The sequence below is a fragment of the Mytilus edulis genome, chromosome 5 (genome assembly GCF_963676685.1).
Source record: "Mytilus edulis chromosome 5, xbMytEdul2.2, whole genome shotgun sequence".
Lineage (NCBI taxonomy): Eukaryota > Metazoa > Mollusca > Bivalvia > Mytilida > Mytilidae > Mytilus > Mytilus edulis.
The window spans coordinates 48,743,525-48,771,483 of record NC_092348.1 but is presented as its reverse complement, the minus strand read 5'-3'; the positions used below and the strand labels follow the sequence as shown (position 1 = coordinate 48,771,483).

The 27,959-nt window shown below is 33.5% G+C and overlaps 1 protein-coding gene across 1 annotated transcript; it reads right to left on the bottom strand.

Annotated features, from left to right (window-relative positions):
* Positions 1-77: 77 nt before the first annotated feature.
* LOC139523840 (nudC domain-containing protein 1-like) lies at positions 78-18,131 on the bottom strand. Its single transcript, XM_071318169.1, has 9 exons — positions 17,942-18,131; positions 16,245-16,396; positions 14,841-15,029; positions 13,288-13,477; positions 9,140-9,334; positions 8,361-8,571; positions 5,170-5,311; positions 910-1,038; positions 78-564 (listed from the first exon to the last, which is right to left on the bottom strand). The coding sequence occupies exons 1-9, from the start codon at positions 18,051-18,053 to the stop codon at positions 103-105; spliced, it is 1,782 nt and encodes a 593-aa protein (XP_071174270.1). The 5' UTR covers positions 18,054-18,131; the 3' UTR covers positions 78-102.
* Between the last annotated feature and the right edge of the window lie 9,828 nt (positions 18,132-27,959).

The following is a 27,959-nucleotide window of genomic DNA, read 5'->3' as shown; positions in this document are numbered from 1 at the left end:
CCTTAGAATCTACCTAATTTTTCATATAAAATATCATCATATAAAACATATATTTCATAGTAACAACATAAATAACATTAAAATTTCATATGTTTTTTTTATTTACACTACAGCTGATTTCACTGTGATACAATACAGTTTATTTTCAGTTGTAACAAAAATATAATCATTAGTCACTTGAATACCAATAATATTGTTAACAGCATCTAATGAAACCAATTGTTGCTTGGCAACAGCACCAACTTCCTGTCCTGTTTTTCTGTTTCTCAATGGAGAAAGAATTGCTGTAGGCTGCCTATATATATAAATGTGGCGCACACAGTCACAAATGGCAACATATGAACAATCTGGTGCACAGACTGAAAATCGTCTTTGTTGTTTAGAAGCCTGCACATATCCAAATGCATTGAATGTTGCTGTGTGTTGCCAAGGTGTTTCACTTTCTTTCACAGTGTTTTGAGGTTGAATCATTAATCCATCGACATCATGTCTCAGACACAAACCTGGTGGCTGGTCAATCTCCAGTCTTGATTGGAATAACCATTGGTGACTTCCAAGGTTAGTCTGAAAACAGAATAATCATCATTTTACACAACACTAAGGAAAAAACATCATTAGACAAAGCATGCCGACAAAAGACAATGTGTGGGTGGTCTGATTAGGCCCTTTTGGTTTTAAGCTCTCAAATAAATAAGAAAAGTTAAACTGTTCCAGAAATGTGTCTCATGTGCATTGACATTGTTATTATACATGATTTGTCAATAATTTATATAGTAACAAATTCTATAAAATCAACAATTTTACCAAAAAATATAAATTATGTTTATATATCACAGTATCTGTTTATTTATTTTTTCCATTCATGTTCATACTTCTGTTTGTCAGTATTAAAACACTGTTATAACATACCTTGTGTGTAATTTTATGTGAATTCCCATCAATCCTTAACAAACCAAAGCCATCATCAGGAAAAGCATCACATTCCTCTAACTGTTGTGCATTAAATGGCTGATTATCAGTCTTTTCTGGATCTGGATTCTGAAAGTACAATTTCAAAAGTTAAAGGGAAACTTCGCAAAAAAATCAAAAATTGATATTATGTCCATTCTGTATAAAAATGCTCAAATTTATAGATATTAAAGTTTTATTCCGCTAAATAAGAGATCACCATCGATTTTAAATTTTGAGTATCAGTTCTCTACTCTCCGCCATCTTGTCACCTTCTCCAATGAAAAATCCCGATATGTCAATAAACCACAAAGGAACAAAACTACAGTAAACGATGTAGTCGTAATTGCGTGTCGATATCTTGTCAATCGTACGGTTGTTTTATCTGACTGACTAACTTGATACGGAAAATGGTCTTATATTTTTAAATAACCATATAGTCTGTTATTTTTAAACTGATAATATTGTAATTAGTTAAAAAGTCAAAGTTCAAATCATAAAATGATAAATAAGTGTTCCGTGGAAATTGTTTTCGAAAATCCAATTCGTTCATAATTCTTTCAAGTAATAAACTTTATTTAAATAAATTCGGATCTTCCCTTATCTGATCACCAGCATGGCTAAAGGTATTACTCCCAAAGGTATTGGAAGGGGTGTAAGGTGACACGTCCAGGTATTCAATCGATTTCCTGTCCGACATGAAGTTCATGCATCGTTTCACTTCTGTAGGTATTGATCAGTGTACACGACCGTTACTTATAACTTTCCATTTTGAACTATCAGGTGCATGTATAATATACATGTTTGTCTTGCATGTCGGAAAGTGATATAATATACTAGTCATTACTGAACTCATACGCTTGTTTATAAATAACATTTCTGGTGTAAAGAATATTATTTATAAAAAAAAAATAATACAAAAAAAAATAATTGAAGAAATACAAATCTATTTACATATTTTTCCAAGGGTTAATTTGGGAAAATGTAATATATACTCGTTGTCAATAGTTTAGGACAGATTGGAACATACCAGAATTATTGATCTAAAAAAATGTGCGCACTTGTCGACGATTCGTGTATACATACGCCTGGTAGAAAGTTACGGAACTATAGTCAGTAGCGCAATTTAAAATATGTATACATGTATACATTGAACATAAGAAAGAAACATACATTTTGTGTAAATTGTGGTAAAAGTTTTGTAAATAGACTAGTCCATGTATGCCAACAGTATGTAATCAACGAATTCGATAGACTATTGTATACCAAAAGAAGAAGAAGAAAAAAAAGAAACAATTTGATTTAAATACAGGTCAATTTATAACTTGCTTTGGTTCATCGAAGTTAAGAACATAGTAAACTCACAGATTTATATATCAATTAAATTGTTCTCGAATAAAGGACGAAATTCGTCATCATCACAATTGTTCCAACATTCATGTACAATATATGCAACTGGACGTACACTAATAATCCCCAAGGAATGTGAATATTTTCTAGGAAAACTATTGAGTATCAATTTCGGGATTTATTTTCTTTCTTGATATTCAATGACAGCAATTTAAAGAATAAACTGCTTGTCGGATATTTGTCCGCTTTAGGGGTATTCTTGCAAGTTGAACAGACTTATAATAACATTCAAAAATAGGGAAAGATAACATTAAATTCGTTGTCTTTTAATTTTAAACATCGTTGATCAAATAGTTATTTAAGTATATATATACGTTGGGAGACGACGATTATTATAGTTGTCTCAGATTTTAATAAGGACGTTCCCCATTATGAATAAATTTGGTTGACGTTTATCACACTTGAAAAGAATATCTATTCGTAATTTTTCGATTCCATTACAAAAATATTTTTTTCTTTATTCGTACATATTATATTCCGCTTCGGTAGAGTTATCTTCAGATAGTTTCATATATTAATTAATACATGGCTTTCAAAAGTCTAAATGTAAGTGTTCTCGTACATTTTTTCGCCTAATAAAGACAAATAAAAATGATTTTATTAGTAAAGCTATTTCTAATTTCTAAGTCCCCCTTTTTTACGAGACATCAATCAAGGACAAGACTTGTATATCATTTCATTCTGACATATGAATTAAGTTTCCCGTCTTTAACCGAAAATTGTGTATTTCTTAGTAAATTAACTTATTTGAATTCAACTAAATAATAGCACCAAATATAATTAAATAATTCCACGGCGACCAATTTTTATTTGTCACCAACTTGAATATGTATTTTTAATGTGTGTATTAAATGCTACCACTGATCCGAATAGACAGTCACACCTGGCAAGGTGTGCCCTAGAGGCGTGGTTAAATACCGAAGTGCAAATAACAATTTACCTTTCAACAAGCCATCTACGAGTATTGCCACAGAACCGTGAATACACACATCGTATAAACCTAGCCATAGCAGAGATAGTAAAAGGTCAATAATAGTACACCAACATATTGTCTTTACAGATTATTGTACTTTAATTTGTTCACCTTATCAGTCCGAAAATGCATTTATTAAAAATAAATTTATAACTTTTTGTGTTGTCTACAAAAATAATTCGAATATATACGTTTAACATAGATAATTTATCTCACGAATGAGTACAATTGAACGTCTGTGCGTTTTATCTTCTTATTATCGGATGGTTATTAGATAAAGCATAAGTCATCGGCGCGCTTACGATTACGTTAAAATATGATTAAAAACCAAGACTTTTAATGATTGTATTTTAAATCCCGGCATGCAAAAATCAGGAGAAAACGTCACGACCTACAGGAAGTAGTTGATATTTTTTCATTAATTATTGAATTTCTCCTTTATTACTGCACATATAGCGATAAAACTTTGTGAATATATATATTATGTCATAATGAACATATTTAAACCATAAGTAAAAAATCGTGAATTTTCCCTTTAAATATAAAAAAAAAATAATAAAGGTATGATTACCAATTAGATAGATAACCACAAGAGTCCTAACGGATGTAAGCAACTGTAACTTAAATGCATTATATTTTTTTTATTACAACCAGTAATAGGCACCTACCAGTACGTTTTAATATTGTATACATGTATATTGTGTTATAGATCAAACTTATTTTTTTCAGTGTATTTTTTTGTTTTTGTTTAAAAGTCTTTTTGATCAAGTTAAGCCATTTCAATTGATATTTACTAGTGTGTCTTATGCTGTAATTTATGCACTAATTTATTGTCTCAGGTTAGGGTAAAGGTTCACGCCAGTTTAAATGTTTAAATCCAGACACATTTTTATGCACCTGTCTTAAGTCAGGAGCCTGTTTTTGGGTGGTTGTTGTTTCTTGGTTAGGTACATACATATAAGTGTCTCTCGATTTTCATATAATATATATCTTCCGTATTTTCCGGAATAAAAAACGCACCCCTAAATAAGACGCATGGCCGTTTTTGGGGGGGAAGAATGTGTATTTCCTTACATAAAACGCACCTGCATATAAAGCACACCTTGAAGAAAACGTACATTTATTTTAGCAAGCTAGAAAGGCCCCAAAATAACTAGTGTAAAAAAATTGAAACAGGAAAAACAAAGGTTTAATATATAGCTTGCTGTTTGGTGTGAGCCAAGGCTCTGTGTTGAAGTCTGTACTTTGACCTATAATTGTTTACTTTCAAGACATTGTGACTTGGATGGAGAAATGTCAAAATGAAACTCATATCACATCTTCTCCTTTATAACTGATGTGTTTGCTCTTGGGTTAATTGGTTATTAAACAGGTGTTTGGTGTACAAATGTTTATTAATTTCAAAATATTATTTACTTGAGAATACAATAAATTGTGGTATACTTGTCAATAAATCAGCAACCAAATTCTATTCAATTAAGATCGGAGTCTGTTTCACGTGACACCACATGCAGGACCTGAACTCACAACCTCAGTGCTGACAGGGTAGTGAAACAGTAGATCTACTTAGACCACTCAGCCACAGACTAAAGTTCTAAATGTGATGTAAATATTTTATTGCATTTTGTTACTGTGGTGATTACCATTTATATTCACATACTTATTACATTATATGTCAATTAGTTTCTGAGAAGTCCCTTTCTTTCTTTTGAAGTGTAATTAATTTTTTGAGCCAACCAAAACTCCTTATTCAATCTGCACTTCTTCTTAGATACTTCATTGCTTCAGCATAAAAATAAAAGATGTAAACATCTTCTACAATATATACAAACTCTTACCATTTCATAAGAAGTAAGACCAGCTAATCTTTGATGTATTTCTTCTACAACTGCAGGGTCAAGAGTCATCTCCCCTCTATTATTGCCAATAACAACAGCCTGCCAAGATTCACCACTTTGTTTACTTAGTGTTAACTCAATCCTACAATAATAGTATCATGATAATATGTCTGCAAATAAATCAATGTACTATTTCTTACAAAAAGGCCTTTCTTTAATAGCTTGCCCAAAATATTGATCTTTCCAAACAGCTAAATGAGGTTAAATAACCTGTAAGGGCTATTCCAGAAAAAAAATGTAGGGGGGAGGGGGGGTTGGGTTGGAAGGCACATTGTATTAATAATACATGGGTGATGGGTATCAGAGCAACTTTTCACACTATAATGCACTATAATTCTCAATTACAATTGTCTGGGTGGCGGGTGCTGACAAAAACTACTGCCTTCCAACCCCCCATACATTTTTTTCTGGAATAGCCCTAATAATAAATAATTAATGTATATTACTGTGTGCCCCATGATCCCCTTAAAGTTTATTTTCATAAAAATTTATATCAATTTGTTCTTACAATAAGAACAAATATTTTTTATTGTAGTTTATATGTTTTTCCTGTCATTAATCAACTCCAATAGCATGAAAAGTGTTCAGTTTTTTCAAATAATATTTTTTTGTTATCAGCCTATAATTCATATTGGTTTTTTTATCAGATCATGTAAGCACAAAGTTAAATGATAATCACCATAATTGTAGAATACTTGTACTGTGTAGAAAGTGTGATTTTATAATTATCCAGGGTCACAGTGGATTTTCTTCGATTTCAGAAACAGACCCACTACACTTAATCATGCATAGCCCCAGAGTAAACAAGAGTGCACACGCTGAAATGTCTCGCCTTCTATACTAATCATTGATATTATGTTGATAGTCATAAGTATAAAGCTTTATTACAACTGTCTCATAAACTTAACATTAACCAAGATAACTAAACAAAGACCAATGAACCATGAAAATGAGGTCAAGGTCAGATGAACCATGCCAGGCAGACATGTACAGCTAACAATGCTTCTATACAACATATATAGTTGACCTATTAAATATAGTTTAAGAAAAATAGACCAAAACACAAAAACTTAACACTGTGCAATGAACCGTGAAAATGAGGTCACGGTCATAAGAAACCTGCGCTACTGACATAAAGATCATAAAATATTTCCATACACCAAATATAGTTGACCTATGGCATATAGTATTAGATAAAAAGACCAAAACTCAAAAACTATACTTTGACCACTGAACCATAAAAATGAGGTCAAGGTCACATGACATCTGCCCGCTAGATATGTACACCTTACAATCATTCCATACAACAAATATAGTAGATCTATTGCATATAGTATGAAAAAAACAGACCAAAACACAAAAATTTAACTATAACCACTGAACCATGAAAATGAGGTCAAGGTCACATGACATCTGCCCGCTAGACATGTACACCTTACAATCATTCCATACAACAAATATAGTAGACCTATTGCATATAGTATGAAAAAACTGACCAAAACACAAAAATTTAACTATAACCACTGAACCATGAAAATGAGGTCAAGGTCAAATGACACCTGACAGTTGGACATGTACACCTTACAGTCCTTCCATACACCGAATATACTAGACCTATTGGTTATAGTATCTGAGATATGGACTAGACCACCAAAACTTAACCTTGTTCACTGATCTATGAAATGAGGTCGAGGTCAAGTGAAAACTGTCTGACAGACATGAGGACCTTGCAAGGTACGCACATATCAAATATAGTTATCCTATTACTTATAATAAGAGAGAATTCAACATTACAAAAAATCTGAACTTTTTTTTCAAGTGGTCACTGAACCATGAAAATGAGGTCAAGGACATTGGACATGTGACTGATGGAAACTTCGTAACATGTGGCATCTATATACAAAGTATGAAGCATCCAGGTCTTCCACCTTCTAAAATATAAAGCTTTTAAGAAGTTAGCTAACGCCGCCGCTGCCGCCGGATCGCTATCCCTATGTCGAGCTTTCTGCAACAAAAGTTGCAGGCTCGACAAAAATCTGTTCTATAAATGCAAAATGTTTTAACAGTAAGGCAGTTTAAAATTTTACAGGAAAATTTGCCATTTGCAGAAATTTTTAATGAGCATGCTTCGTAATTAATAATCAAATGCTTCGCTGAGCGTAGCCTGATACAACTGGTTGAACCATGAACCCTAAACAGTTGGGACAAATTTGGACACAATAATCAAGCTTAATACTGTCAGAATTTGGATTATTGACATAAAATAGGTATCTTACACAAAAAAAATGTCTAGATCTTACATATCTATTGCACAATACTGTGAATTAAAGATTTCTTCTTTAAACTTTTCAAAAATTTGAAATTTGAAAAATTTTGAAAAAAAAACATCTGAACCCTGTAAAAAAATTGACCCCCCCCCCAAAAAAAACCGTTTTGAATCCCAGCCTTTCCTTTGCAGTATGGAACCTTGTAGTACATTTTTATAGAGATCCATACACTTAAACACAATTAATTGACTGGAAACTAGAAAAATGCTTGTTTTTGCCCTTTTTTGGCCCTTAATTCATGCATGAATGGGGCTAATACCCCCAAATGTATTCCCACCCTTTCTTTTGTGATATGAAACCTTCTGGTACATTGTCAGAGAGATCCATACACTTACACACAAGTTATTGTCCAGAAACTACAAAAATGTTTGTTTTTGGTTCCTTTTTGGCCCTTAATTCCTGAGCTGTTTGCACCCTAACCCCTAAAATGAATCAATACCTTTAGCTTGTGGTATTTAACATTTTGGTACAATTTCAGAGCAATTGAAATACTTATACGCAAGTTGTTATCCTGAAAGTAGAAAAATGCTTGTTTTGGGCCCCTTTTTAGTCTCCTTTTTCCTAAACGGTTGGGACCATCATCCCCAAAATTAATCCAAACCTTTTGTGGTATTGAATCTTATCAAAATTCATAGGAATCCATTCGCTTAAACCAAAGTTATTGTCTGGAAACCAAATGTGTCTTCGGACGACGACAATGAAGACGATGTCATACCATTATACGATCCCAAAAACCTTTTTGCTGCCTTATAAAAAGCGTATAAAAGGTATCTTGTATTCATCAGAATAAGTCTGTACACTTACATTTGTTTCTCCATTATCCAGGTACTACCATCCACGTCTACAAAACCATGTAACATTCCTTCCAGTAACACTTTGCCATTCTTTATACCAAAGTTAACCTTATTATGGGTCAAGGTCATATAGATGTCAGACTTTTTGGTGCCTTCTGGTACAGTAAACTGGATGTTGACATCTTCTGCATTCTGGTTCCATGTGTATTCAGGACAAGATTCTGAAATAAGCAGACTTAAATATAACAGAAAGATAAATATAGATTTACCACTTAACTGAGTGCGATAGGATATTTCTCTGCAAGAAACCATTAAATTTCAAATTTCATTTTTTGAGAGTGGAGAAATATTGTATTGCACAAGATTCTGTAGTGGATTTTGTGTCTCCGAGTGATTTTAAGACAATATGTAGGCAAGTCTTATTCTTCTTATTAAATAATCTGCAAAAAGATTCTTTTGTTTGATGTCTTCAGGATTGTTAGATTTTTTTTTTAAATCCTGAGAACAAACAAACCACAATTTCATTATGAAAATAGGTCAGGAAAACTGTTTATCGAATAAAAGAATTGTTTTATTTTGTTGATGCTTGGTATACACATTAAATGTAAATTTCACAGACTTATGACTATTTGTTCTTCATTTTTTAAGCTCTTACTAATGTGTGTATCAGTATTGATTGGCATAGCCATATCAAACCAAACAACTATTCAGAAAATTTCCCAAATCTTATTATTTTTGTTGTTAAAACATTTTTTTTTTAAATCAGGCTTATGTTTCATATAAACCTACCAGGTGCTGTATTGCTTGCATTAACATTTACATTCTCAGTAACAACAACAGGTTTAATAGAGTCATACACAAACTCAACATCAGATTCAGCAGCAACTATAAGGCAGTCCCCTGATTGGTCAAAAGCAGCATAATCAAATGGCTTCCTGCCATATAGTCTTCTGTGTCTTTTTAATGACCATGCCTTGTTATCTTCTACAAGAGTAAAAATATAAGATACCATAAGTTTGACCTTTCTAAACAGGTATGGAGCATTTTGCAGTATAATAAATTACATCATGAACATCTAGCAATAATTCATCAACAAATTTATTTGTATTACTGTCTGATTAGTCTCTATGGCGTGCTAGTATTTTATTAAAACTTTCTAATATATGTGGAAATCAAACATGGATCATTTCACAAAGGTTTACTTTGATTAAAATAGGTGTGCATTAGAGTTGAAAGAAATGACATACATCAGATAATATATAATCTATATCACGGTGGGTATGGTTGTCCTGCGAGAGAATGTTCTGTGCTGGTGATTCGGTCCTGACGGGTGCTGGTGATCAATGAAAAAATGCAAACAAAGACGAAAATGATGATTTTTGACGTTTTCACTCATAAAAAATAGAAGAAAACAGTTGAGATTTTTCAATTTTGTTTCTTATGGGTTCATATGTAAACCATTAAAAAGTTGACCCTCTAAACTGTTTCAGTAAGCGTAACACAAAAATGCTCATTTTCAGAAAATCTCGAACTGAAAAAATAAAACAAAAATGCTCATAGAGTCCGCTTTCTATACCGCAATCCACACAACAAAACTATTTTGTGAAAAAACATTGCAATTTATTAAAATTTAGCATTTTTTCAATTTATTCATGTCCTGATACTGTGCTGGTGGGTCCTGTCATTGTGCTGGTGGGTCCTGATACGGTGCTGGTGATTTTGGATAAGAAGTTGCTCATATTTGAAACAAATGTTACAAAATCAATAAAATTGGGCAGATAATTATTGTCAATAGGATCTATGACTCCTATTTTAGCTCTTGTGCATCCATTTGACTGTTTAATATGTGTTTTCAAATGATCGTTACTTGTATTACACAATTACATAACAGGGCAACCTCTTTCATCCAATATCAGATAACAATATATACTATCTGAAATAAAAATAGTTTTATTAAGATATTAAATGCCCCTTACATTGATGCTTCAACAATGATCAAAGCCCATGCTGCATAGACATGTTTGTTAGCGCTCCGCATACACCTCCCCACTTACTCACCCCCCCCCCCCCCCCTCCCCCCCCCCCCCCATTTCCTCCTTCATTGTTACAGTGGTGTAGCAACACTACAATTTATCACAAAAATAATAACACAAAGACACACATTATTGAACAACAAATGCTCACAGGTACTGAAAGCTAGTTCAAAGCCGCATTTTCAACTAATAGATAAACCATGTTCTCATATGCAAAAATCCCAATCGTGTCGATTTAAAAAGTCTCAAAACTTAAGTTCACATTTTAATGTTTGATTAAGCAGAACTTTAATTAAAAGTGTGCAGTGAATCTTGTGCTCACAATAGTTATTGTCATAATTATGTTTACATAAGACTTATAAAGGAATTAAGAAGGTACCAAGAAATATTTTACAGTTCAATTTAATGATCATGAATGGAAGGAAATGGTACGGAAGTTTACATAGGACAAAAAGAAATTGATAGTATTTTTTGGCGAAAGACTTAAACGCTTCTTTGCATTATATAGTAAAACTCTTCTTTAAAAGCATGCAAAAAATAACTTTGATTGACTTGCTTGCTATGTTTGCTCCAAGGATATTTTCAAACAATAGGTAGGCGGAGATTCAATACATACTGGGATTTGATTGGACAAATACAAACTGACAGGAATTGAAGTTAATGTTTATTGTCCAAACAAATTCTAGTATATAGTAAACATACTACTTACCTGTCGTTTACAACCATTCAAACAATCATAGCAAGCAATATAATCAAGGTTTGCTTTGCATGTATTTATAGAAGAGCTGTAAATTCTAAAAAAAAAATTTGTTGTCGTAGATGGTTAAATCCTCAACAAAATATCATTAACTTTGTTGGAACGAATAAAGGTTTTAAATCAAATTTTCGTGGACTTTTTAGCTTCCACCCTGACAAGGCATGTTAGCTGTTCGTATGCTGTTGCACCTGACGCACTGAAACTTTCACATTTCCATCTTCTTTTCTGAAATATTTTACCCAGCTCATACTTGACAGGATTGTTATTCTAGTAAAAGGTGTAACCAATGAATTGAACACAAGTTAAAAATTCCACAATACTATATAATTCATTTTATGTGTCAATTTGTTCGAAAAAAATCGAAAAGAAGAGAGTTTTTTAATGTCATGGTTATCTGTCGCTATCTAGATATATGCTTAGCATTTATTTCAGATGACACGGACTCCTCACCCAGGTGACCCTGCAATAGATAACCAAAGGCTGCAACTCGTATTTTTGTATTTAAATGATTCGTTGTAACGAGAATATTTGTGGTGAATGGAAACTGTGAGGGTCAAAATCTTAAATTGCTTATAAATGTTGCTGGACCCAGTTTCGTTATCTGATCTGAATTTTCTAAAATGTGCAAGGTAGATAGACATTTTGATTTTTTTTACTCGGTAAATTTGCCCCAATCGCTTGAACTTTTGCAATATTACAGCCAATTTCAATGAGTGTGTAGACAAAGGGATTACTTTGGTTATCTTGCTTGCTGAACAGAAAAGTCATTGTAAGTTATGTAAACTACCCTACTTTAAGAGTAGACTAGTCCGACAAATGACACATCTTTCTGTCTGTAGGACCAAGCTACTTCGAAAGGAGGGTACTTTACCTTACCTAACAATGACCTCACGGTTTAGCTAACAAGCTATTTTGGAATTTTGAAATGAAAAAGCTAAGAAATCTTAGTTTTGTTAGTGTGTACTAGGTTTTAGAAAAAAAATACCTGATAACCCTTCAGACAAAAAAAAAATGTTGAAAATATCTTACAGATACAGCAAGTGATTCTTAATAGCTATAAGATACATTTTTCTTTTAAAATACAACTTTTAAATCTTACGGGAAACTATTCCAAGCTTAAAACTTTCACTGTAACCTCGCATTAACTTAAAAAAAAAAAAAAACAAGCAAACCCGCAATACTATTGTCATTCTTATTGTCAGCACTCAATTGTTCACAAACAAATGTGTTTAAAGCTGCTAAAGACATATGATTCAAACGCTCAGTAAGTCCTTTTTTCTATATTTTTGCTCTCCATTTTTATGCAAAACCTTTTACATTTTTATTCTATCGGTTATTGTTGAAGGTCGTACGATGACGTATGGTTGTTAACACATACTTTCTTTGGTTTCTTATGGAAATTTTTCCATTGACAACAAATATACCACATCATCTGCATTATATAAGTATTGTATAAATTACAACGTATTTTGGTAATCTTGCAAAATGATCGTAATCCCGAAAATCGTTAACATATTTTCTTATCTTAAAAGGGGCAAGAAGGGTTCCATCAACAGGCCAATAAATAAAATTACAGTTAATTTAAAAAATAAAAATAAAAAAATAGGTGTATTTTTTCTCTCATAATAACAGTAAACAGATTCACAACAATGTCAATTTCAAGAAAGCAGACCACAGTTAATTAGTCAATAACAATGCAGCATCAATGATCTTGAATATATGCTTCTTTTAACTAAAATATAAAGGCACAGAACCAGGACATTGGAGCACAGTACCAGGACCGTTTTTCTTATCACCAGCACAGCGTCAGGACAATTCCGTTTAACGAACTTGTACGACTTTTGCAATATAATATTGTTGTAATATACTTTGCATAGTACTTATGACGCATCAGAGAAAAATTAAGCAACAAAACAGTCGTTTTATTGCCGTTCTGATACAATGTAAACAAACCCACCAGCACAGAATCAGGACCCACCAGCACCTGACAGGACCAAATCACCAGCACAGTACGTTCTCTCGCAGGACAACCATACCCACCGTGTATATACCCCATCTTTAGTAAGCAGTATATAATACTTGATATTTGCACTGCAATTTTCACAGTAATAACATTTTTCAAGCAATCACTTTTTTCTAATTTTTACCAGAAGAAATAGAGATCCATTCTAAGACAGTGAGGAATGATGTTTTATATTTCTCTTTCTGCTCCTCATTTGTTTCTACCACATATGAACACAGGCATTCTACACTGTGGGTTTCTCCCTCTCTGTGGTAAACAGTGTAGGTCAGACTGAATGGCTTACTGTCATCCAAGACATCATGTGAGTATACAATCTGAAGACATGAAAAGTTTATACTGTAAACATTAAAATAAAGAGTACTGTACAAAGTTGAGCAAATAAAGAAGTAAAAAGTGGACAAGAAAGGATGAAAGTTGGCACCTTTTAAAAAGTTTAAACACACTGCATTTTTATGCACCTTTCTTTTGTCAGGAGCCTGTTGTTTAGTGGTTGTCATTTGTTGGTGTGCTTCATAGGTGTTTTTAGTTTTTAGTTTTTTTTTATATAGATTAGACTGTTGGGTTTCTTGTTTGATTTGTTTTAAACTAGTCATTTTAAGGCCCTTTATAGCTTGCTGTTCCGTGTGAGCCAAGAAAATTAAACCATCTGGGTCAAGATGTATATTAGTTTCTCCATAGGCGGTAATGGTAACGTTTTCTTCTGTTGCTCAGTCCATATCGTTAACTTGAATGTGTGTGAAGGCTCGTTTCGAAGCGGAGACATTTTCACATATGTGGTTAAATTTTTCAGGGTATGCAATGAGATTAGTTTTTCCGTAAATTAGCAAAGCCTGAGTATCCTTTTGTGATGCGCCTCCTCGTGGTTAAAAAAAACCAATAAGTTCTTTGAAAATTTTATACTTTGAACACATTTAATAGCTCCATAGATTTTACACATTTATTCTGTGTTCCCCAACTTTCTAAATTAACACAAATGGTTAAGCTCAGTCACTTGTTTATCATAGAAAAGTGTCAAATATCACTACATAGAGATTTTTTGTTTACATGTGACTTTTGAGTTCCTTATTTCAAGGCGCATTAGGGATATTGTCCCATTTACACTTTTGCCAAAAGTAGTTCAAATAGTTATATGAATCAGTGGTGGATCCAGAACTTTTCATAAGTGGAGGCCCGCTGACTGACCTAAAAGGGACCCTCTCCAAGTCATGCTTTAGTGATTCCCTATATAATCTACCAATTTTCCCCACAAAAGGCCCCCAGGATCTCCCTATATGTAAATTATTTCATTATTTTTTTTTTTTTAAATGCACAAGTTTCTATAAACAGTATAAAACAGTGGCCATATTGACTTGAGAATGCAATTTTTCAATCCAATTTCCATCTAAGGACATTTTAGGACAAATTGACCAACATTTGGTCCACATAAGCTTTACAATAACAGACGTATTTTCTCTTAAACTAAGGCTATTATGAATATTTATTGGCAAGGTTATCAGACACCAGAAATAAATCTAAGAATGATGCCAATCATGTTTAAAGTCCAAAATGACTCAAGTGGTTCAGGATATTTTTTCTTTCATAAATGACGGTTACCAATTGATTGACAGCAAGGAATTAATCACTGTACTTATGGGCCAGGAGGAGATAACTTTATTTTCGGTTAGATCTTTGACTTACAGTCCATTTTGTTGAACTTTCTCCTCTGTTTCCTGTATTTATTAGATGCAACTTTCCAGCTCCATCAGTCACAACTGCCATTTCCATTGAAACAAACTGTAAACAAAGATTGACTCTTTCTGGTACTAGTTTCTGATTGGTTGAATCTGGGATTTGAAGAATGGATTCAGTCTGGTTCAATTGCATGTCCTAAAACAATAAATGAATTTTTTTTTTGAAAGTGTTTATGCAATTGAATTGGAACAATTATCAAATTTTAATTCAGTTGTATATATTACCATTACAATGAAGCTTTTACTATAAACATAATGTTATATTCAATCATGAAGGTTGTTACTTACTGAAATGTTTAAACCCATAGCATTTGTTTGCACCTGTTAGTAGTCAGAACCTGATGTTCAATGACTGTCGTTTGTTGATATGGTTCATATAAAGTGCTTTTTGTTTCTTGTTTTTATATAGATTAGACTGTTGGTTTTCCCACTTGAACGATTTTACGCTACTCATTTTTGGGCCCTTTATAGCTTGCTTCGACCTATAATCATAATGGTTAACTTTTACAAATTGTGACTTGGATGCCTGGATGGAGAGTTGTCTCATTGGCACTCATACCACATCTTATATCTATGTATCAGGGTTAATTTAAATTACCATAAACCTTCCTAGCAAATTAATAACACCTTCATGTACCACATTAATAATAAGTATGAAGAAGATACATGTATAATGAGTTATTCTTTATTGATAGATTGTTTGCTGATTACTTTATGTAACATAACTGCAAGAAGATTATATCACTATATGGTCACATTTACAATTATTCATTTGACAGAATACTGAATAAGTGCATAAACTTTTCAATATTGGCTTGGTTACATTAAAACATTCTTTTTTCCTGATTGATTCTGAGAGGGGCTTCATCAGTTCCCTTCATCATGTTTATGTCCATACTATAAGAGGTTCAAATTTGCATTAAATAGTGAAAGGTCCAGGACCATTTGAAAGGTCCTCCATAAGAAATTCAGTGTTCCTGTATATCAGAGTAAAGAATTGTAGGTCCTTGACTTGTTATTCAAAAATGAAAAGTCCCCTTCTAGAAAAGACAGGTCTCCAACATTCGACCAACACTAATTTGAACCCCTGATTACATATGTATATATTTAAATCGAAAATTATTGTGTGTATCTATCATCATGATTATAATTGTTATTTTTGAAGAATTGACAAAAATGTTAGATAAGTTATTATGATTTCAAGAAAGCACACTTTCTTTATACTTTCATGGTCCCTTTGAGCCAGATCAAAGTCTCACATGTTCTTATAAACTCCTAAACATTACCCTCAGACTTCTAATTAAAATAATTTGTAATAAAAAAGTTAAAACAAATGTAACCATTTACTTACTGCAATGAAGGCTTTGTTGATGCGCCATAGCTGATCTATATAATATACTGTCTGCTGATTCCAAGGATCTAAAGCTAAATGATTGTGTTGTCCAAGGATCTTAGCATGATGGTAGGAATACTGACCGTCTGTAAGGTCCACCTTCTCTATACCTGGAAGAATTGTTACAAATAATCATTACTCTAATTCTTTTATTTATATCACTCAGAATTTAGTTGAAGAATGCAATAAATCTTATTTTACAGAGAACTGGATGAAACAAAAAAAGACAAGTCTTTTTATTCTTACAGTTAATTTTTACTAGCAGATGCCCACGAAATCATGGTACAAATGAACAAGTGTTAAAAATAGTTTTCACAGCAGTATGTTGACTGAGCATGTGGGAAAAAGTTCAGTCAAGAATCAATAACGGTCTTTGAATTTGGATAAAAATTGGAGTGTTCTGTGGAAAAAAGATTGTGTCAAAGAGCATAATTTGGAAAGTACAAAACAATTCATTTATACGTCTTATCACTTTGTATGGTTTCAGAGAAGTTATGGCTCAATGAAAACAGTCTCTTCCTTTAGTAGTATTTTCAGATTGAACTTGTTTATGTATGCTGACGTCAAGCAACAATTCCATTTTCATTATGATGTCAATCTTTCAGTTTCTTAACCCTCTTGGTGCCGGAGTGACACATGTGTCCACACCAACTGTGCTGGAGGGACACATGTGTCCATGTTTTAATTTATGCAAGCTTCTCATCATTGCTGTACCTCTTTCAAAATAAAAAAACCAAAATTAAAAAGTGTAATATGATTCTACAATGGCTCTAAAATGTAACTGTCATTACAGCATGATGTCATATACAGAATGACGTCATTGTTTGGCATGTCACGTCACAAACGTCGAGCGGTCGTATTTTCCGTCAAATATGAAATGAAACCCTGAAAAACAGCTGGCAACAAGAGGGTTAAAAAATAAATTGTCATGTCAAATTTTACAGGAATGCATGTCGTTTCATACTTGATCAATTTGTAACTAAGTTGATTTGTAAATGAGACAAATTGATTACGGCAATATAAATATTCTCTCAATTTTTCAACAAACTTCAACATATTTTGTTCAAAATACTTAAAATTATATGACTTTTGCATGAAGGAAAAAAAAATGCCCATCAAAAACCAAAAAAGATTTTATCTTTCTTTAACACAAAATGCATTTAACTTTTATATATCTAGTGGGTGCCAGGCATTAAAACTTTTCCAACTTCACAGGTAGGTCTGTACTCAGAGTAATTTTTGGCATGTAAATACAGCCATATTTGTCCGTTTGTTATGATGAACCTTAATTAGAAAAAAATAAAAATCAAGGCGAATGGACCCTGGGCGAACAGGTATAAGGGCGAACAGTAGTCAAAATAATTATGACGTCTGTCAAGGCTAGCGCTGATTTATTTTTTTTCTGGGACTGGGATGTTTCAGGGCGAACGAACCCAGATTCGAACTCACCTACCCCCTTTTCTACTGGGTTGGGATTAGTATAGTAGTATACAAATCCTTGGCGGCTTAAAATGGTATTTCTAATTTTGCTGTGGCGCTTTTCAAAGAGGCTACGTGACGTACGTCGTATATAAGCTTGCTCAGCATGAGCAGGGCTACAAAGTACACTTCACCGATCAAAATGTACTATACAAAAAAATCATCAAGCAATTTACCAATTCCAAATTGAAGGCTGTATGTGGGCAGACTGTCTAACGACAGTTTGTATCCGTCAAATGACGAGTCTAAGAGTTCCCGTTTTATTTGCAAATCAAACTTTTCTGCCATGGCTTATCTGGTATTGAATTTCGCCTTTTTTATACCCATAATAGATAGATAACATTTTTGGGAAACCAGTTTGTACCTAAAACCCATTACATGATCCCGACTACTGCATGTTTTTTTTAATTTCTAACTGTTTTAATTTGCTATGCGTCGGTAAAAAATTGTTATAACAATATCACGAAGAAAATGGTAAAAATGAACATAATATTGCAGTAGTGTCAATATCAAGATGTCGATTTATTTGGAAAGACTAGTATCAAGGAATTGTATATTAAATATACAATTCCTTGCTAGTATTCAGTGCAGCCAGAAACAGGAACTCGTCTTAGAAAAAAATCTTAGTATATACCTTTATATAACACATATAGGAATATTTTTTTCTAACACGAGTGCCTGTGCAGATCTCATCGAAATTTCTATACCGTATTAAACAGTGTGGCATTTTTGCTCTAGCCAAATTTTCAATAAATACTCATTGGATTGCACAACTCCTCCAAAAACGGAAACTCTTTGATAACTCCATCGGATATATCCCTGGAGGTTCTACCTCCTTTTGCGAGTGTTGGTTTTTACTTGCCTTTTTTTATACTCAAGACATATTTAAAATTGATTCAGAGTTTCACTGAATTTTACATCTTTTTCCGTACGCATGTAGGCAAAATTGAGTAAAGTAAAGACCTCCTTTGACAGCCGTAGATCCCACTCTTCTGTCTTCATCTTTTTGCGTAAGCAGTCAACGGAAATATTAGGCACAGTATAAGTTCGAGTTCAGAATGAGTTCTTGTTCATCATTATTGATCCTTCGAAGCACAAGGCCTGATTTATGCTGAAATAATAAACGAAAGACTATTAATATGACAGACAGCAACCAACAACAACTGCAGAGGAACAGACACAAATGTAAAATGTTATAACAATACATTCTATTTAGTTATTTTCTGATAATTAAAAAAAAACGTCAATGTTTCATCGAAAGATTTTACCACAATATTTAAAACGCGGCGAATTCGAAATATCAAAAAGTAAAACATGGATCGTGTCTAATTTTACGGGCTCTACACACTACATATAAACAACATCGTTGTAATAATCAGAATATGTGATATCAAGTGACCTACCGAATTAGACTATTTGCCGGATTTCACGGTTATAACATGAGCAACAAGACGGGTGCCACATGTGGAGCAGGATCTGCTTACCCTCCTGGAGCACATTAGATCATTTCCAGTTTTTGGTTGGATTCGTGTTGCTTATTCTTTAGTTTCATATCTTGTGTCATATGTACTATTGTTTGTCTGTTTGTCTTTTTCTTCATTTTTAGCCATGGCGTTGTCGGTTTATTTCCGATTTATGAGTTTGACTGTCCCTCTTTTTGAATAAAGTTTTAACATGTACAGCAAAAAAGAAGGAAAAAGGAACAACGACAGATATAAAAAGATGTGGTATGGATGCCAATGAGACACTTGTCCATCCAATGATTATGTTTTGTATATACATGTATTTTATACTGAATTACGGAATTACGGAAACAACAAATCTTCTTCATTTATTATATTTTTCAAAAAGGAAAAACACATAAATTTCCAATCGCATACTATATGCTTAATTAAACCTGTATTCTTTGCAACACCAGTCCCATGTTGTAAATCGTGTGTTTTGTTAGGTGATTCTGTTTTTCTGAAAGAACGAATTACGAAAACACAATTATACCAAAAATGTAATGTCTGTTTTTGTTGGAATATCCCTTTAATATCTTTCGTCTCTCTTTTCCAAAAATAGAAAAACATGTATTTTGGCTGTACATAAACCATTATTTTTTTCTCCAGTCAACCACATCTACCTACATTAACATCCCATGTTCACTACAAACTATTCCTTCGCTTTTTATGCCCCACCTACGATAGTAGAGGGGCATTATGTTTTCTGGTCTGTGCGTCCGTTCGTCCGTCCGTCCGTCCGTTCGTCCGTCCGTTCGTTCGTTCGTTCGTTCGTTCGTTCGTTCGTTCGTCCGTCCGTTCGTTCGTTCGTCCGTCTGTCCCGCTTCAGGTTAAAGTTTTTGGTCGAGGTAGTTTTTGATGAAGTTGAAGTCCAATCGACTTCAAACTTGGTACACATGTTCCCTATGATATGATCATTCTAATTTTAATGCCAAATTAGAGATTTTACCCCAATTTCACGGTCCACTGAACATAGAAAATGATAGTGCGAGTGGGGCATTCGTGTACTGAGGACACATTCTTGTTTTATTTATTATTTTTCCGTCCTTTCTATTTCTGTTGTATCGTTTGCTGACCAATATTGTTGTTTTTTCTAAACTGTTCGATATGTATGCATGGTAATAAAACATCAGTCACATTTATGAATTTGTGCCTTTTTTTTTTTTACAAAATTATCATATGATATTGTTTTTCATTTTTTGCAGAGTATTCGATTTCTTCTTTTAAAGGTGAATTGGGGGGGGGGGGGGGGGGATAAAGTTTTAATCATGCTTCTTATCCAAAATGTAATAAAAAGTTTGGTGACCAGACTTTTTTCTCGCTACACTACATGAATTTACACGTGAATTTAATACTACTCTCAAAATTTACACATTTAATGAAATATCTAGACCAATTGTTATCTGTCACTTAAAAATCTAAAAGAAAGGAAGACGTCCTCAATCACCAGCCGACCGTAACGGCAAGGGCTGTACAGCCAGTCAACATCTACCTGTATAAATATTTGTGTGATGAGAAATGTTTTTGAGAAACACTTTTTTAAAGAATAATACTCTGGTACAAGAAACCGAAGGTGTCATAACAGCTGAATATATATGTCATTATACTTCAAAAACATTGACACGTAAGGACGCCACCGGGTGCGGGAGTTTCTGGCTACATTGAAGACCCATTGGTGGCCTTCGGCTGTTGTCTGCTCTATGGCCGGGATGTTGTCGCTTTGACACATTCCCCATTTCCTTTCTCAATTTTATTTGCCCCAACCACTTCTTGCCATGTTTGGCCGAGAAGCAGCACATACCAATTTCAAGTCGTTAGTTTCTGTATACTGTCCCCATATTTGACCAGGCCGAGGTTTGAACCCATATTATCCAGCACTTGAGTCGATCACACAGCGAGCGATATGAAAAAAAACTGTTCTTGCTAGTAACCATATATTAACCACCAAGGCGGTCTGAAAAAATCCTGTTCTTGCTTGTAACCATATATACACCACCGATGCGGTCTGACAAAACCCAATTCTGTTCTTGTTAATAACCAAATATATATATATCTAAAAAAGAGTAGATGTGGTATGATTGCCAATGAGACAACTCTCCACAAGAGACCAAAATGACACAGTAAACTATAGTTCACAGTACGGCCCTCAACAATGAGCAAAGCATATACTGTATAGTCTGCTATAAAAGGCCAAAAAATGCATCCACCAAGGCGGTCTGAAAAACAGAATTTTCTTGCTAGTAACGTTTACCATATAAACAACAAAAAACAATCCTGCTCTTGCTAGTAACCATATTATATAAAAAGTCGATGGGAACATCATCAAATTCTTCAAAGAAGAACCAAGTTATCATCCAGTGTCCAGTTGTTTACAAGTGTTGTTAGGGTAACGCTGTTGTTGACAGAATTGTTACGATGAATTTAACAACTCTCTTGGAGATTATATTAGCCTCCTAAACACAAGTTTTAACATAAACTTTAACAATTGAAAAACTTCAAAGTAAAATATAACGAATTTGAAGAAGGAAAATAATGTATTTTAAACATACAATTAACATATATGGTGATAATTCATATTTAAGATGTACCCTATCAAATGACATGAAATTATAGCAATAAAATACCATAAACAAGATTTGAATTGCAGCAGGCCAAGTTTACGAGCTTATTCCATCTACGCCAGTGACTTACAACCTTACGACTTTTCACAGTGCGCCAGAGGGTTGCATCCTGTTCTGCAAATCACATGTTATATGTCATTTGGTAAGGCACATCATAAATATAATTATCATCGTATATATGCATAATGAACGTCATGTTATGTTTACGAATTATATGTCACACAAAAAGTTATAAATACATAAAAAAAAAGTAAAAAAAAAAAAAACAAGCACAAAAAATCTAACACCCGCATTTTAGTCGTTTATGTGTCTATTCATCCACTTATCCAAGTTTATCTGCTGGACGGATTTGATTGGTGACACAGTTAGTAGTGTTCTTGATGTAAGTGGTAAGTCTGTATTCGACGATAAAACTTCCCCTGGAAGAGTAATTTCTTGCACAATTGAATCTGCTATTGTCATTGAGGTTCGTGTTCCTCTTGCGGCTTTTGGCCTTGCCTTTTTATTTATAGGTAGCACTTCTTCAACTAAAATAGAGGCCGCAGCTCCAATATCATCCTTTGTTTTTTCTAAACTTATTAACTCCAGCTCTTCTTCCTCGTTTTGAAATGCACAGCCTCTACAAATGGATGTGCCTTGTTTTAATTCCATGACTACGTCATTCGGTGAAATATATTCAGTGGAAGGTTCTTCTTTCTTTGATATTACGTAAGTACGGTTACTTACATTGGATGATGATGGCATGGGTGATGGATGAATTGTAATTTTGACCACTCTATTTCCCCTCAATCTTTGCCACTGCGACGAAACGTAATTTCTAAGTCTTGATAAGTTTCTTCTTCTAATGTTCTCTCGACTGCTCCTCTCACATTTTGTACAACATGTACCCATTTTGTGATAATATTAATATTTAGATGATCAAGATATTCAAACAGCTTATTTTGTTTGCAAAACTTTGCAATGCAACGGCTTCCCGAAATGCAACTAAAGACGTTGTCAAGATAAGCATTGTTGCGACACAAGATTGAAAATACACCGATAACGCTTTGACGATGTTTTTTTTATAATTAAACGTCCAGTGGGAAATATTACAACAATGGTGCGTTTGTCTCAATTCGACAAACAGGTCTATGCTATATATGATAGTTGCAAAATATGCATGATCGGAGAATCTGATGATATCTAGCTCTAAACCCTTCTATTTACAACACAAACGAAAAGATGAGGTGTAAAAAATACTGATATAAAATCATAAGGCGCACACGAAAAAAAAACCCCACAAAACTAATAGCCCACTTTATTCTTGTGCACTTTATATCCAATTGCAAACAAATATATAGTGCATCCAATAATTTGGTTTCCCTCAATATCTTTACTATTGAACCGTAGAAGACCTCATTTTGTGTGCATCTTCTTTACTATTAAACGAGAAGACCTCATTTTGTGTGTCGCTTCTCTTCCTCCCACAATAAATTAATCATCATGCCTCTGTGTCCTATAGGTACCTTGAATAGTCGCATTTGTCATCCATTCTTATGACTATTATTTTGGGAGAAAAACGAAAATTTAGTCGTCCGAATATTGCTTCCGTCATCAAACCGACTTTCATGAAACGCATGACTTCCGGCTTCAACATTGAGAACCAATTGTATGGTAGAAAACAAAAATGAAAAATAAACAAGCCAATCATAGCGTTGTCTATATCGTGGTTTTTATATCATAAGAACCACTACTATTATACTTTGGTTTTAACTTGCACATAATTTTCATAACTTCTCGGACGGGGAGAGGATGACTATTTATGCGTTTATCTGCATGTATACTATGATTAATATACTATTATATAATATATAGAGACTCTCTATACAATATAGCAGTGAGTTTCCGTCATCAAACCGACTTTTAAGTCGGTCGGACATGACTACCGGTTTTAACATTGATAACCAATCGTATGATAGATAAAAAAAAATTGATAAATAAATTAGCCAATAAGAGCGTTGTCCATATCGTGGTTTTTAAATCGTAAGAACCACTTCTATTATACCTGGGTTTTAACTTTAATACACGCAATTTTCATAAGTACTCGGACGGGGACAAGACAATTATTTTCACGTTTATCTACATCATCCCCATGTATACTATGATTAATATACTACTATAATACATAGAGACTCTCTATATAATAAAGCAGTGATCGCCATGGACAAGAAACTTTATAGAATTAATAGTTACTAGAACACACCCGCGAAATCGCGGGCATTCAGAGCGTAGTTTAAAGTATGTAAAGTGTTGTCGGAAGAATTTTGTGAAATATTGAATGATTGCATGGAGAATTTCAGAAAAATTATCATAAATCATAGTTTATTGGGGACAGGAAAATGTTCAGTTTTTTAATCCCTCCTCCTTTATTTTCAAAATTCCCAATGTGTGGTTTTCTATCAATTTCAATATTTATATACATTTAGTATGTTATGAACATTTAAGTAAGGAGCCTGTACTTCAGTGGTTGTCGTTTGTTTATGCGTTACATATTTGTTTTTCGTTCATTTTTTGTACATAAATAAGGCCGCTAGTTTTCTTGTTTGAATTGTTTTACATTTTCATTTCGGTGCCTTTTAAAGCTGAGTATGCGGTATGGTCTTTGCTCGTTGTTGAAGGCCGTACGATGACCTATAGTTGTTAATTTCTGTGTCATTTTGGTCTCTTGTGGAGAGTTGTCAACATGGCAATCATACCACATCTTCTTTTTTTTTGTAATCAATGAATTTTGTAAAAGATTTAATGACTGGAGAATTTCAGAAAAGGCATCAAAAGTGCACATGAATAATGTTAGCGCTTATCTGTATATTATGAACATTTACTATATAAATAATTTAAAGTGTATTTACTTTCAATTCTAAGTTTTCTAATCGATCCATGGTGGTCATTGATATAGTATACAGACCCTCTCTATTTAATAAACTGTGTGACCACTGTGGATAGTAAACTTGAAAATGATAGCAGATAGAATTCTGAAAATACACTTTATTCGTAGTATATGTATGTTCAAATATACAGAAAAACGCAAACCGGAAGTATAATCTGACTTAAAATTTTGTCCAATGACGAGACAATATCCGTATGCCCTTTTTCTCGATTTTCTCCCAAAATAACTCAATCTGAATAATCATATGAATGGATGACAAATGCGACTATGCACTGTACCTATAGGACACAGAGGCGTGTTGATTAATTTATTGTGGAAAGAAGAGAAGCGACACCCAAAATGAGGTCTTCTCGTTTAATAGTATAGAATAGAAAATTAAATACACTTTAATATTTATAATATAGATACGTATGTTCAAAGTATACAGAAACGCGAAAATAATGGAATATAACAGAAAACAAAATAATAACGGACTTTGAAAAAAAAAGAGAGGGCTTAGAAATATTGTCCTGTCTTCATGTATATATACCTATATGACTTTTGATATCATTTCTTAAATTCTCAAGACATAATTTTTTTTACCCAAATTCAGCCTTAAATAGTTAACATACTTTCAACCTTAAAATGTCCGCAATTTCGCTTTAAATGCAAGTCATACAGGACTTCCGGTTTTAAACTTGCACATAAATTTCATAAGAGTACTCGAGGACAGAAGAATAATTATTGCGTTGATAGAGACTCCAAATAATTTAGCAGTAATCGTCTAGGAGAAGAAATTCATAGTTAATGGCAAATGCTCTTTATTTATAGTATACGTATGTTCATGCATAGTATACAGAAACGCAAAAATATTGATATTTAACAGAAAAAAATAACGGACTTTGGAAACAAGGGAAATGACTTAAAACCTATGAATTTTTATACCTTTTTTGAAATTCTTCAGATATGAAATCTTTTACTGCAATTCTCCACATGCACACAAATTCTCACAAGCTCTAATGCCCGCGATTTCGCGGGTGTGTTCTAGTATATGTTGAAGAATTGAATAAAGATAATAAAAATAAAAAATAAAAACAGCCAGTCAACATCGTTAAACACTTTTCTTTCTTGCAACCACCTAAATACGGACCGTGCAAGAGCTGTAATTAAAAGCCTGTCAAGGTCGTTAATACTTCCATCATCAACCACCTTATTTATACATGCTATATGAAAAAATGGCTTGCAATCAGAACTTTGAAAAAAATGTTGCCACATACAGCTTTATGCATGATACATGTTAAGTATGGTTATATATTGTTGGTTATTTAAGCAAGATTGATTTTCTCGCATGAACCGGTACGGAATACAAACCACCATTCATTAAGATGTCTTTATTTCAAATAAGTGCTTTAAATCTTCTATGTTTGTTATAAATATTTGTGTATTTAGTATAGTGTTTGTTATATAATATGCTTTCTCTTGTATTGAAAGCATAATGAAATGTGGTCCTTCTATAATTCATTTCAAAGTTAATGATTTGCATTTACGTCCCAATAAATAAGCATCTAATGTCCGAACATTCATTATTGATATTTTAATTTCCCACTTTGCTGCAGTATCATCGTATCATGATTGACCGTCGAGAAACTCACATTCTAGTGTATTTATTAGAGTAAAGTACAGATTTTTGTTAAATCCTTGCATACAGGAGTGATTTTCAGAAAACCAATCAAAATAAATGGATTAGTGTTCAACAACTAGTAGCAAATCAGACGCATATTCAGGACTAAAATATGAAAATAAGAAAGGAATACTGACCCTGCTTTTCACCATACCAACTTACTGAGCCAAAATGTTAATGTGGTACCTAACAAGGCAACAGTTAGAAGGAAGACAGATCACCTTACTCTGTAACATTATTCAGACTCCAGGCCAAGCAGCATCTCATAAACATGCTTAACCCCGCAGCAATTTTGCGCCTGTCCCTAGTCAGGAGCCTCTGGCCTTTGTTCGTCTTGTAGGATTTTTAATTTTAATTTGTTCTGTATAATTCGGAGTTTAGTATGACGTTTGACCATCATCACTGTATACTAGTATACATTGGTGGCCTTCGGCTTTTGTCTGCTCTATGGTCGGGTTGTTGTCGCTTTGACACATTCCCCATTTCCTTTCTCAATTTTATTTGCCCCAACCACTTCTTGCCATGTTTGGCCGAGAAGAAGCACATACCAATTTCAAGTCGTTAGTTTCTGTATACTGTCCCCATATTTGACTAGGCCGAGGTTTGAACCCATACTATCCAGCACTTGAGTCGATCACACTACGAGCAGTATGGGAAAAAAAACCCTGTTCTTGCTAGTAACCATATATTCACCACCAAGGCGGTCTGAAAAAAAATCCGGTTCTTGCTTGTAACCATATATACACCACCGATGCGGTCTGAAAAAAAAAACCCCAATCCTGTTCTTTTAATAACAGAATATGTATCTAAGAAAAAGAAGATGTGGTATGATTGCCAATGAGACAACTCTCCACAAGAGACCAAAAACGACACAGTAAACTATAGCTCACCGTACGGCCCTCAACAATGAGCAAAGCCTATACTGTATTGTCTGCTATAAAAGGCCCAAAATGCTTCCACCAAGGCGGTCTAAAAAACCGAATTTTCTTGCTAGTAACGTTTACCATATAAACAACAAAAAACAATCCTGCTCTTGCTAGTAACCATATTATATAACAAGTCGATGGGAACATCATCAAATTCTTCAAAGAAGAACTAAGTTATCATCCAGTGTCCATTTGTTTACAAGTGTTGTTAGGCTAACTATCTTGGAGATTATTCCTAAACACAAGTCTTAACATAAACTTTAACCATTGAAAAACTTCAAAGTAAAATATAACGAATTTGAAGAAGGAAAATAATGTATTTTAAACATACAATTAACATATATGATGATACTTATATTTAAAATGTACCCTATCAAATGACATGAAGTTATAGCAATAAAATACCATAAGCAAGATTTGAATTGCAGCAGTCCAAGTTTACGAGCTTATTCCATCTACGCCAGTGACTTACAACCTTACGACTTTTCACAGTGCGCCAGAGGGTTGCATCCTGTTCTGCAAATCATGTTATATGTCATTTGGTAAGGCACATCATAAA